Raw genomic sequence first — 12941 nt, 5'->3', positions numbered from 1 at the left:
ACTTTCACGCTAATGCTTTAACAAGCAAAGTGGTAACCAATTTTAATTTGTTGTGACTGGGAATGTTAAAGTTCAGCTACTAACTACTACTTAACACTACTTTGGTGTGGAATTGTGACTATATTACTTATTCATAGTGTTGTGTACTGTTTTTTTGCAATGCTACACTAAGTGGATTTGAGTGCAGTTTCTGATCACATCTTAGTTTTCTTACTTTGTTATTTTGTTGAAAAAAATGCTGCATTAAGTGGATTTGGGAGCAATTTCTAAAGATTCATTTTAGTCTGTTTACTTTTTTATTGCATTGAAAAAACAAATATTGCATTAAGTGGAATTGTGATAAGAGTCATATCAAAATATTTTTAGTTTGTTAACTTTGTTATTTTGTAAAAATAAAATAAAAACCCTTAGGAACTGATTGGATGCAGACAAATTGGGATATTGACTGGATAATAGTGCTAGAGGTAAAGTCAGGGACCCACCAAAGACCGTAGCATTTATTCTCTGGGTCCATGAATATCTGACTTCTGTCTGATGAAGATCGTTTGTAGCTCTAAATGTCCATTATCACCCCATCTTACGTTGAATTACTGTTCATGAAGTTTCTTTAGCTTTTGGATTCTTCGTTAGAAGCATGTGAGAAAAACTACTTTTATTTTTCACAAATTCAACCTAATAATTTTGTGGATGAAGTTTTCCACACTAGTACACTATTACACATTTTTTGACAGTGTCTTTGAGATGTTCTGCTTATGATCTGTCACCTGGTCTCTTCCCTTTCATAAAGCCCAGCTCTCACCTGAGTGCTGTGGGGATACACACCCATAAATGTCCTGAACACAGAACATAAGAAAATTTAGGCCGAAGGCAGAGTCCCTGCAGAATAATACACTGCCACACAGTGAGAGTGTGGCATAAGAGGGATTGCTCATGTATGAGTATATGCATTATATTTTAGGGAAATGTGGAAAAGTTTGTTGTGATACAGTGATTTAATAAGCCTGAAAAAAAGAGGACAACAATAGGACAGATGTCAATAGATGCTTTCTGTCAGAACATTGACTAACTCAACCTCGGTGGACCAAAAGAGAGCTGAGCAGTCCCCCTAGTGGATGTCATGGTTGTGATATTATTTAGAAGCATCATAAAACGAATTGGGTAAAATGCTGCAGGGCAAGATGGGACATTGATTGGCAAATTAGAGCAAGGTTTTAAGGTTTAGTAGATTTCCTATGCTCACAGGTATTCAAACAATCAAACAATTTGCTCAAGTTTCAAAGGGTTAAAAGCTGGCTTAAGTGGCCATTTGATATCTGATGTATACAGAACTCGTGAGGTTATCTTTCACAACTTCATCAAACCTCATCTTCATTCTATTGCTTTAACTTGTATTTGTGGCAGTAACAGTTGCAGATCTTGTCTTGGTATTTTTCATTGTTTGCCTACCAAATATTTTTTTTTTCAACTCTGAAATTACCTACTACTTCCCTCTTACTGTAATATGCTGCTGCACTTATAAGATTAACATTCACATAATGCCATTGTGGTTTTTGTTGTTTATTTTTATAGATACATTTCCGCTAAACTGAGCCTGCTAACTTCTCATTTTGATAATTTTACTAAGCAATGCTTTAGGATGTTTCCAGTGCTGCTGTTTCATGACCATTCACTCTGCTCTTTGCAGGCCCCTTGATTGGTTTATGCCAATGTAAAATGAATCACTCTTTTCTTAATCTAAAATTATGTTTCTGGGGTGTGTTTCTTATATGACCTTTGATGACCTTTCATGTGTTCAAAATGATAGAAAAATGTACTTGAAAATAAACAAACAAACAAATAGTTTTCTTATTAGGACAGGTGTGCAGGTCGATTATGAAAAAATCGCATTTAACTAATCGCATTTTTTTAGCATGTGGTCTAATTGAGTTTGGAAACGTCATGCCTTTATTATTTTTTTAAATGCCTTTTTAATAGTGAATTTCCTTAATCTTTAATTATAATTCAGCTGAAAAACAGGCTCAAGCTGGAATAAGCATGCCACAGCCTGGCTGAGGGTGAGTTTGGGCTTTTAGAGAGGGGAGACAAGGGCACTGCACTGCTATAAAAGAAAGGTGTGTGCTGGATTTATTTAACCCAAGAGTTCATATGCTATTTATGACAACAATTTACATAAATGTCTAATAGCATCCGTGTGTGAAGCATTGTCTACTGCCATGGCTACGTATAAGTCTGGACAGACATGGAAGTAAACTATAATTGCAGCTTAACTGGTGTACAACTTCACTGGTGATTCTAGCTTTATTGGTGCCTCTTATATTTAGTTCGATTTGGTTAAAGAAAATGTTGGGAATAATTTCCTTAAATGTTCTTAATTCAACAATTTGTATTTTAAGCAGCATACCAAAACCAGCATTTTTTTGTTAACACTGATGAACAACTGAAAGCTGTTGAGTTAAATTATGCTTTTTTAAGACGACTGTTATAAAAGAATGTCCTGAGGCTTGCAATAAGTCCAGAATCAATAACTCTTTGTTTTACTGACCCTGAGATGTCTGAAGACTGCAGCTCTTTAAAAAACAGATGTCTAACTTAGAGTAACAGAAAAAAACATGTTTTTCATCTAAATACAGTTTCAATTTCACCATCACAACATTTTAACATAGGGACTCTCCATTTATAGACTCTACACAGTGAATGTGTTTCAGAAAGAGTGGACAGAAGTGTTGCCAAAAAGCACAATCTGCTCGGCCTTGGATGGACTTTTCTTCCTGTTTCATTGTTGCTGTAATCAACAAACAATTACAGAACACCATTTTTCCTCATAAAAAAAAAAAAAGATGGTTGAAGTGCACATATGCTTTCATTAAATGGATAGTTTGTATTTATTGAAGTGAGGTTGTATGAGGTACTGATTCATAGTCAGTGTATTGACTACAGAAGATGTTGGTCTACACGTCCCATTTTATTTTTGGGTGGCTAAAATGTTTTGTTGCTGACTCCTCCAAAGAAGTACATTGCTTATCTTCTCTGCTGGTACAAGCGGTGATAACAATGAATCGATGATCGATTATTCAGACCTTAAGAATTTAATCGAACATGTGAAATTTAATCGATCTATCGATAGGCTATGCGGTGCTATCAAAGTATATGCAATATGTTGCTGTAAGCATTGATTGTGGAGAAATCACATTTGGCATTGTTTGACATAAGCAAATTTTTACGTTTTTTTTTTTTTTTTCAATTAATTGATCATTAATTTTTACCAATAATCAATTAAGTAAAGTGGTTACAATTTGCAACCCTTGTTAGTAATTCTGCCTGTTTCTCCAAACTGGGGGCATGCAGACTGTTAATACAGGTAATACACTATGGACAAGTACCTGATACAATCCCACTTCAAAAGATCTGATCTATCCCATATAGACTTTCTTGAATTAAACCATTTCAATATTTTCTGCTTTTGAGATTTATTACTTGCAAACATAAAATATACAGCTTATCATTGTGTAACAGTGATGTGAGTCCTGCAGCTGTGAGTCCTGAAGATGAGTTTTTGAGTTCCTTGTATATTAGCTTGCTTATCTGTGTATTTGTGCATGTGCCTTGACATCTCAAGAATTTAGGTACTTTAGCTCTTCTTCACTTTACTGCATTTTCTTCCTCCTTCTTTCTCATCATTTCTCTGATTGATGATACAAGTACGTCTCATCCGTGCCATCTTCATCATAGCCACGATAATGCCCCTCCTCACTGCCTCCTCTCCCTCTGTCCTCAGGGCAGCTGATCCCCAGTCTCTTCTGCAGCTTCTCCTCCTGGAGGCGCAGCTCCATGGAGTCCACCAGGTCGTAGATGTTATCCAAGGACCACATGGGTGACGGGAACCACGCCTTGACATCGCTATCCTTTCCTACAACCAGCATGCTGAAATAGTCCTTACTGATTTTCAGCTGTTCTCTCAGATTGTTGACCATGTCGCGGGATAATGGTTCAACCTCACTCTGACTACGTCCTGGAGGAAGATGACAAGGTGAAAAGTAAGTTATGCATTTTAATGAATAACATTAAAAAGGATTAAAAAGACAACAAGACAACTGAAAAACTCTGACTCGCCATTCAGGGGAAACAGTTCAACAGTTCCTGATGCTTTGTTTCCAGTTCCAGTCAGCTTCAACATGGCAAAGTGGCGAATACCTGAGTATAGAACCAAAAGTGTTTATTTAGTAAAAGTACTAGTATCACACTGTAAACATAGTCTGTTACAAGGAGAAGTCCTGCGTTGAAAATGCCACCTAAGCAAAAGTAAGTACATATAATTCAAGTATTAAAAGTAGAGTAACCCAATGCAGACAAATTTAAAAGAAAAAACAGTGTTCAAAAAACTAAAGATTATTATTAATTATTAATAGATTAGAGAATTACTTAAATATTAAGCAAAACATATATGCCAATTAAATCTATGTCAATATGCTAATTGTTTCAGCTGCATTTGTATAAACTTTTGGGTAGATTAATTTATAACAAAACATATGTTATAAAGTAACCAACTAACTAAAGCTTTCACATAAATGTAATGAAGTAAAAAGTACAACATTTTCCCCTGAAATGTAGTAGAGTAAAAGTATAAAGTGCCATGAAAAGAACTGACTAAAGTAAAGAACATGTACCTCAAACTCATACAGTACAGTACTTGAGTAAACGTACTTATTCTGCCACTGATTACATGTATGACCTTTTGTTTTTTTTTACTAGTTATTATGTAGTTCTGTCCAATAAGGCAAACACAGTGTTGGTTTAAAGATCAGAAAGAAACACTGTAATATTTCCATATTATGCCAAAAAGCTACAGAGCAGACAGACAGTGTGTCGTTCAGTATATGTGAATGTCGTGTGTTACTGACCCAGGTGACACTCCTGTCCACTGAGTGCAGAGATCTGCTGCTGGAAGGAGTAGTCGTCCTTAGAGGGAGCAGAGATGAGCAGCAGTCTCCTTTTAGACATGAACCTAAACATCCATTACAGAGATGATATGAATTTAGATGTTGCGGCATAAGTCAGTCGACCTCTTTCGTTCAGTCATGGTGTGCTGGGACACACAAACCTATAATCACACTTTTATACTTAAACCCTAATCTATATAAAAAAAAATATATTATTATGGAAAATCCGGGCATGTTAAATCATGAGAAAAATCTTCTCTATGATTTCTGAAGGGGCTTCAAATGCTGGTTGTCTTTATGTAGTTTTGAGCAATAATTAGCCCAGAGTTACATAACATTACCTGAGCAGTGAATTCTGAGCTCCAGGAGTTTGCTCGCCATTGGAGCATGATGGAGGACTCCTCCTTTCCTTTTCTTTTTCTGAGCGCCTTGAGGGAAAGTTGTCAATGTACTCGAACAAAGCAGGACCTGCTGGAGGAGCCTCAAAGACTCTCTAAGGGAAAGATAAATGCTAATTAGGCAAAAGAAAGAAACACACTGAGAAACAAAACCAGTGTATTAAGTGCATTGGTATTGTGTGGACTTACATTGCAGTGGTTCCTGACAAAGCCGATCAATTCATTATTTTGTACATCCATTACTAAATAATGATTTTTACAAATGAATGAATGGATGGTACTGGCTTTTTCATACAAGCCTGAAAAAATTGTTGCACGTTTGACTCATGAACTGACCTACAAACTCTTGGCAGATGATATTATTATTTTTTTATCACTCTGAGCAGCTGTGAGCTAGACTGCTTCCACATGTGATCATGAGTAAGAGTGGTACTAAAAAACACATACACACATAAAAACCCAAATGAAAAGGCAAAATGAAGTGCAGAGGAAACTGCCTTACACTGGGCTTGATGTCGTAGTCTGTGACAGTCATGGAAAAGAGGTCAGAGGATGACAGGCCGAGCTCTGCTCTCAGCAGAGAGATCAGGCCAGAATCTGATAAATGATCTGATTGCTCGCTGAGTGGAGGCTCAGACTCTGAAACACACAAAACAAATGAATGAATGTGTCTGCGTAGATGTGGAGGGAGCAGACAAAATACCAGAGCCACCTCAATGCAGTGATGTTCAACTTATGGACCTCAGGCCAATTATATTCAGCAATATGGTGGTGGGTGGCCCACTGACCGTTGCCTAATTCACAATTTATATAAATCACTCTACATTACTGTACTTTGAATGGAACGTGGGTGCTAGAGAGTATAAAAAAAGCATGAAAATAGAGCTTGTTCATCAAAAAATTCCTACGAAGGTCTGGACTAAGCCCCCAAATGTCCTAGAAATCTTTAAACACCCCTGTATGCACCTAACCTGTTTGGGACAGCTACGACTGTTTTTGTCTTGTTTATTTATTTTATCTGATAAATATTATTAATTCTTGTTTATTAATTGGCCTCTAGCCTCCTGGCGTTTTGCAAAAGGGTTCCCCAGGCTAAGCAAGTTGTAAAATGCACCCTAGTACAATGACAACAACTTTAACTCATAGCTACCATTAAGTTGAATTACAACCTCTGCACAATGTTTGAAGCTTATAAGCTTCGAGGACAGTATTTATTGCAGAGCTGTTGTGTTGGATTTCCTGTACTTTGATTAGGACCAAATAGCTACAAGCAATATTCCCATCAGCCCCATGTGTAGTTCGTGTTTACTGCTAATTTAGCAAATATTGGCATGCTTACACACCAAACTAAGATGTGTTATTATTTAGTTAAAGCACCATATGATTTTAATGCCTCAGTGAAACCTCACAGAGTCGCTAGCATGGCTGCTATTCAGCTGTTGACTCCCTTGGAAGTCTGAAGTACCCACAGCATGTAAACACACCACAGCTCAATAACAAATGTTGGCAACACAATCAAAGAGCAGTCTGGAATTTTTTGGAAAATAAACTGAAGTAAAGAGGATGAAGCTTGAAAAACAACAGTTTGATCCTTGTAAGAACAAATGCAAGAGTGAAGTAATTAACTGTTTCAGACCATCTGTACTTCACAGTGAGTTAAACCTCTCTGCTGCTGTAACTATGGAAGCACCATATTTGCCTTTGGTCACTCTTTAGTGGAAAATACATGTTCCTCTTTTGGCTCTGAATATTACAACAGTTGTTGTGTATGTAAAAACATACTGATAGTATCTGCGCAGGATTTCCTGTTTGCGTGTATTACCCATAGAGAGAACCTAAGCAAATGTTTTAGATGCAAATTTTCAAACAAACACAATATCATGCACACACAGAAATGAAGACACTTCCTACCAAGCTGGTGGTGTTGCAGCGTGAGCGTGGCGTCATGTCCTTCACCCACAATGGATGCTACGGTAATCTTCCTAATAGCGAGGTCACAGTGTTGCTTCTCAATGTCGTCCTTCTGCTGGGTGTACAGTGTTGCATCTCTGCTGGGCGTTGAGATCAACTAGTGGCCAGACAACACACAAACCGATTAGGGGTGAGGGAATATGTGTTTTTGCAACACTCATATCACAAGCTCTACAAACCACAAAAAATATTGTCTTATGACTCAAGTATCGTATCGCATCGCATCGCATCGTATCGTATCGTATCGTATCGTATCGCATCGCATCGTATCGTGACATCACTCCAAATGGATGATTAGGAAGTAGGGGTGCACAATAATATCAGCAAGTCATCGATAAAGATAGAAAAAGGCTTTAAAATGAAACATTAGCATTGACCCAAATGAACATTTATGCTGACATGACAGGCCAGTAATATGGCGCATTACTTTTGCAACTTTAATAAATCAAAATAGGTCAATTTTGTGGCTGTCGTTTTGTGTTAGTAAGAGCGTCAACCAAGCCTTTGGATTGAACTTGTTTGTGAATGTTACATAAGAATGGGTCATTAAAATAAGAGTAGGCATAGTATTTTTATTCCACTTCAGGAGAGACTTGATGTTCTCTACAATTAGGTAGAAAAAAATACGTGCATATATCAGCATAGGCATCCACTATAGACTAAAATGAGTTGGGAAATGTTGGAGAATCAGATAGCAAATAGCAAACTTTCTTATTAAGGTGGTACTGATCAGATGCAGATATGTTAAAAGTCCAGTGCTTTGCATGCATTTATGATGTTGGTGTATATTAGGATTAGTGATAAAAAGAGAAAGCTCTCACCATTAATCTTCTTTTTCCCTTTAAACTGTCCAAGAACTCCTTCAGCGCTGCTTTATCCTTCTCACTGGCCTCCTTGTTGGACTTTTTCCCTCTTCCTTTACCTTTCTTCCCTTTTCTCCCTTTACCCTTTTTCTTGGAGCTCTGTTTTTCCTGTGTGTTATCCTTAACATTATGCTCTTTTTTGTCTTCACTGTTCTTTCCTCCATGCCTTTTCTTCCCTTCTTCCACAGCGGGGTCAGGCCTGCAGTACAATAGAGAAAAAAATGACTTTGATGTTCATCCAGCACTGAAAAAACACTTCTGTCTGGTGTAGAGGGATGAGGAGGCATGACAGACCAGATGTGAACACAAATCTGAGCAGGATTTAAGTGAAATCAAACATCCACACTCTCACATCTGCCAAATTTTAAAAATTGAGCAAGAAACCATGAAGTCAGCACCTGACTTTCTTCACTTCTTTGTCGCTCTCTGTCACAGATGAAAGGCTATGCGCTTTCTCTTTTCCGTTAGAAGTGGATCGAGCACCACTGCTCGAGTCCTTTTCCCTTGTTGACCCAACAGCAGGCACCTTACGGATAACAAACCTCGACCTTCCATTCAGTATGTCCTGGATTTTACTCTTCAGGGCAGCTTTTTTGTCCAGGGGAGGTTTTCTTTGTAATGCCACAACAGAGGTCACATTCCCTCGCCTCTGAGGGCTCAAAACAATCTTCTTTTTCGTCAGTTTCCTTTTCATCACAATCTTCTTTTTTGCAGTTTTGCACCTGAATGAAAAAAAAAAAAACATCAAATAGGATTTATAAGGATTTTTATACATTTTGGTCATATTTTCTGAACCTGTCTCTGTATCCTACTTTATTACTTTGACCCGCTATAATCACTAGACCTACCAAACAGTCTAGCAAAAACTAAACTAAAGAATTAGGCTATTCAGTAAAATAATATTGATTAATATTTAATGAGCACTTATCAGTTTGAAAGTCTTACAGCAAATGAACAATGACTGACATGATTGACGGGCAGAAAAGCTATTTTAAAAATCTGTGACATAATCACAATGTATAGTATAAGGCGAGTGTAAACTCACAGGTGGGGCCAGTGGCCAACACTACTGCGCATATTCAGTGGGCCGAATACCGCGGAACTCAGTCTTGAGCTAGAAAACTTTTTTGGCTTATGCACCAGGCAAGCAACTCTGTTGAAATGAGTAGGCACCGTTTTTAAGGTGTTAGAAAGGTCTACGCGTAAATGTAGCATACACTCTCTCTGCCAATGCATCAGTAACTTAATTTAACTGAATATGAATATTTCCAAATTTACCAAATTTTAATATTTTCTTCATTCTTCCTACAAAAAGCCCCATTTCAAATTTGAATTAGACTGAATAAACTTTAAATCCTTCCTCTGTTCTCTGTTCTCTGTTAGTGCAGTGAACAACACAGTGATATAAATGAACCTCATGTTGGATCCTTTTCTGGTCATCTTCTCCAGCTTTCTCATGGGGAACTGATCAATGAGCTCCAAAATCGCCTCAACACGGACCGGATAAGGGAAGCGCTCACTGACCCGAAGGTTTTTTTTCATAACCAGCATGGTGAAACCTTCCTCCTGAAACAATTAGTGCAATATAAAAAGAAGAAAGGAAAACAGGACCATTTTATACAAATTTGAAATAAAAAGAAACGATTCAAAAGGACCATAACTTGTTTATATCTTGTGGAGAAAACTGGTTGGTTTGACTGGTTACCTGGGAGGTAAGATCCAGGTAGTGCAGCAGTTTGCTAACTGTGTCAGGGTCCAGGCTCTCTACTGTAGCGTCTCCTTGGAAAGTTGTTTTCTGGATTCGACCTTCCATCATGGCGTTCTGAATGATGGTGATGATAAATGTGTCTCTCTCTGCTAGACGACAGTTCAGTCCTTTCTGAGAAAGACAAAAAAAAAAAGAAAAGGAGTTACAGAAGAGGCAAATAGGGGGCTGTTTGCAGTGAAATTACTTTGTAATATTTTTCCAAATTAATGTAGAAAGTAATACATTTTCACCCTCTCAATTCTACCCCCACCTATCATCTCCAAGTGGTATTATAGTTGTTGCCACTGTCGTGAAGACTAGTGGGATTGCTTTCTGTTTTCCTCAGATCTTAGCAACTACCTGCAGACTAGCAATCAACATTAAATAACCTCATCAACAAACACAACATTGAAGAGAGGAGAAAAAAAACATGTTCACTGAGGAGGTCAAGTCATTTTGTAATTATTTTAGATAGTTACTTTTAAATTGTTTTAAAATGAAAGAAACCGATAGTTTCTGTAACCCAGCGCTACATGATTTTTTTAGAATTGCAAAGTGAAAGCTTGGCTAATATCAAACCAATATTAGTGCCATTTTTTTATTGCTCTTTAGCCATTACATTGTACAATCAACATTAAATGCAGAATTAAATGTTTAAATAAAAAAAGTTATCCGAAGAGACAATAGATCAGTGCAGTACCTGCTCCATTTCTTCCAGCTGTTTCTCCATCATACGGAGGTAGTGGTCACTGTGTGATGAGGCTGTTATCACCCACAGCCGCTTTTTACCTGGGAGGGAGAGGTAGGGGTGGAGGTACTGTAAATTATTAAAGAGACAAATACATGCATCAGCCAATCAGTTCATCTGTCACACCTGCAAAATCAGCAAGGAAATCCAGTTCTGGAGCCAAACTCGACGAAAACTCTCCGACTCCTCTGTTGGCTTCATGTTCTTCTTCCAACCCCAACCCCTGCTCGATCCCAGGAGGGAGGTCTGAGTAGTCTCCCCAGTCCCTCACATTAGGGTCCAGCTGATCCTTAGGCTTGCTGCGACTGATGCCCGGCCAGGCATTGAGCAAACTGGGATAGCTGAGGCTCCACAGAGCCGCAAACAACAGCAGAGGCCAGTGTGACCTATAGAAATGAAACATCCTCACTGACACCGTTGAGTGGTTTGTTTGTTGATCAGCTGGAACTGGTTAGCAGCTCAGAAATCCTCCTCTGTTTAGATCATACATTTGTGCTCGATCGTAAGCAGCAGTGTTGCATCTGAAACAGACAAGATGCATTCACCAACTGTTAAAACATTAATTGAGATTTTAAAAGCTGGACACTGTCTGTCACAAAACTAAGAAATCTCCGTATGTTGAATCCAAAAGTCTAATAAAGGCAAAAAAAGTCTGTATCCTTGAAAAAAAATCAAATCTGACATGGATCTCGAAGGCAAAATGACAGCAAAGTCTGATGTTAACCCCTCTCACAGGCAGAGAGAGACTGACTGGGGAGACTTCGCTGTCTTTGCACATACACACACACACACACACACACATACACACACACACACACATTCCTGGTTCAGATTATACCCCAGTATCGTTAACAGGAAACTCCTGGAATTTTCTTGGACTTCAAAGCATTTTATTGCTGAAAAATCTTTTTTTCCCTGTCTCTCTCTCTCTCTCTCTCTCTCTCACACACACACACACACACACACACACACACACTCACTGTGTATGTGTGTGGTGCTGCTTTGTGCCACAGCTGACGGGTTTGGTATCCATCAATTGAGAAACAGTTACTCAAATGCAAAAACACACAGCATTAGCCGAACCGAGGGTAACTGTCCCACTGCGTCTTTGATCCAGAGGAGAACCTTTGTCTAGAGGGGGGCAAGTGAGGAGACAATATCCCTGCAAGGATTAAATTACTTGAATTTTTACACCTGGTGAAGATTGATTGTATTTGACAGTTTTGTATTTTAACATCTGCCACTATCCATCAGAGAATGGCACTAACCTGACCTATTGCAGGCTGCCTCACATATGTAGGACAGAAAAAGAAAAACTGAGTGTTGACAGAATGAGGGAGTAAAAGTGGGAGATTAGAGTTAGAGTGCTTCAACTCAAAGCTATTTGCTCAACAGGACTTGAGGCTTTTAAATGGAGGTGCACGGCCGCAACCATAAATAACCCAGACAGGCTAATAGATGCCGCAGTCGGGTAAAGTTCACACCAGTTCAAAGTTGTGGATCTGAGGTCAATGTGCCCACAGGCAAGTTAACCCTTAAGACTTTCTTCCCTCCTACCACTGCCCACAAGTGCTCCCCAAACTCAAAATATAACCACATTAAACCACAGCCTGAAGCTAGGCAACTATCACTTAAAGGTCCAGTGTGTAGGATTTATGGGGCATCTATTGACAGAAATTATGTTTCATATTCATAAATATGTTTTTATGAGTTTAAAATCACCTGAAACTAAGAATCTTTGTGTTTGTGTTACTTTAGAATGAACTGTTTATATCTACAAATGAAGCGGGTCCTCTCCCACAAAGTCTGCCATGTTGTTGTACAGCAGCCCACAATGGACAAATTAAACACTACCCCCTTCCAGTATTTGCATTTATGTGTAGGCCATCGTAGTTCTCCTACACATTTGGCATGTAGAAGAAGTTTGGGCTCTGCAACCCTCCCGCCAGATGCCACTAAGTTCTACACACCTGGGGCCGTATTCAATAACATTCTGAGAATACTCCGAGAGCTCCTACCTTAGCCCAAAAAAAACTCGAGCAAGGAGTCCTAGCTTAGGATCGATTTAGGAAAGGTCTCAGAGTCTCTGACCTAGGAAGAGAGAGAAACTTTCATTGTGGGGAGGAGGTGTGGTGGACCCTGTTGCTAGGTGTGATGCATTCCTTAAACAGATGTGATTGGTTGTCACAGACACACCATTTTGTGAACCTGCGAATTGTGGACCCAGTTGAAATAACATGAACTGCGTCACATTATGAGACTGTGAAAAATCTGTTG

The 12941-nt window shown here is 38.6% G+C and overlaps 2 protein-coding genes across 2 annotated transcripts in view; one reads left to right on the top strand and one right to left on the bottom strand.

Annotated features, from left to right (window-relative positions):
- Nucleotides 1–3450: 3450 nt before the first annotated feature.
- On the bottom strand, nucleotides 3451–11446 carry ccdc80l2 (coiled-coil domain containing 80 like 2). The gene is made up of 12 exons (XM_042509247.2): nucleotides 10791–11446; nucleotides 10617–10705; nucleotides 9875–10048; nucleotides 9584–9735; nucleotides 8568–8891; nucleotides 8128–8368; nucleotides 7247–7403; nucleotides 5838–5974; nucleotides 5279–5430; nucleotides 4899–5002; nucleotides 4111–4191; nucleotides 3451–4009 (listed from the first exon to the last, which is right to left on the bottom strand). The coding sequence occupies exons 1-12, from the start codon at nucleotides 11065–11067 to the stop codon at nucleotides 3675–3677; spliced, it is 2223 nt and encodes a 740-aa protein (XP_042365181.2). The 5' UTR covers nucleotides 11068–11446; the 3' UTR covers nucleotides 3451–3674.
- nnt (nicotinamide nucleotide transhydrogenase) overlaps nucleotides 3894–12941 on the top strand; it is a 48745-nt gene continuing 39697 nt past the window's right edge. The window contains exon 1 of the mRNA XM_042509244.2: nucleotides 3894–4034. The gene's annotated coding sequence lies outside the window, so the exon portion shown is untranslated. The remainder of the gene's footprint in view (nucleotides 4035–12941) is intronic.

This window comes from Plectropomus leopardus, chromosome 20, assembly GCF_026936395.1.
Source record: "Plectropomus leopardus strain MGB_pleo_1.0 chromosome 20, ASM2693639v1, whole genome shotgun sequence".
NCBI classification, from domain to species: Eukaryota; Metazoa; Chordata; class Actinopteri; order Perciformes; family Serranidae; genus Plectropomus; species Plectropomus leopardus.
Note: the sequence above shows the minus strand (reverse complement) of the source record. Positions and strands in the feature narration are given on the sequence as shown.

Excerpts from the sequence above, each read along its gene's own strand:
- ccdc80l2 (XM_042509247.2), bottom strand. The coding sequence starts at position 11,067 with ATGTTTCATTTCTATAGGTCACACTGGCCTCTGCTGTTGTTTGCGGCT. Across the intron at positions 8,369-8,567 it reads AAAGAAGTGAAGAAAGTCAG|GCCTGACCCCGCTGTGGAAG; the intron begins GTGCTGACTTCA and ends ATTGTACTGCAG. Across the intron at positions 4,192-4,898 it reads TGGACAGGAGTGTCACCTGG|GTATTCGCCACTTTGCCATG; the intron begins GTCAGTAACACA and ends TTCTATACTCAG.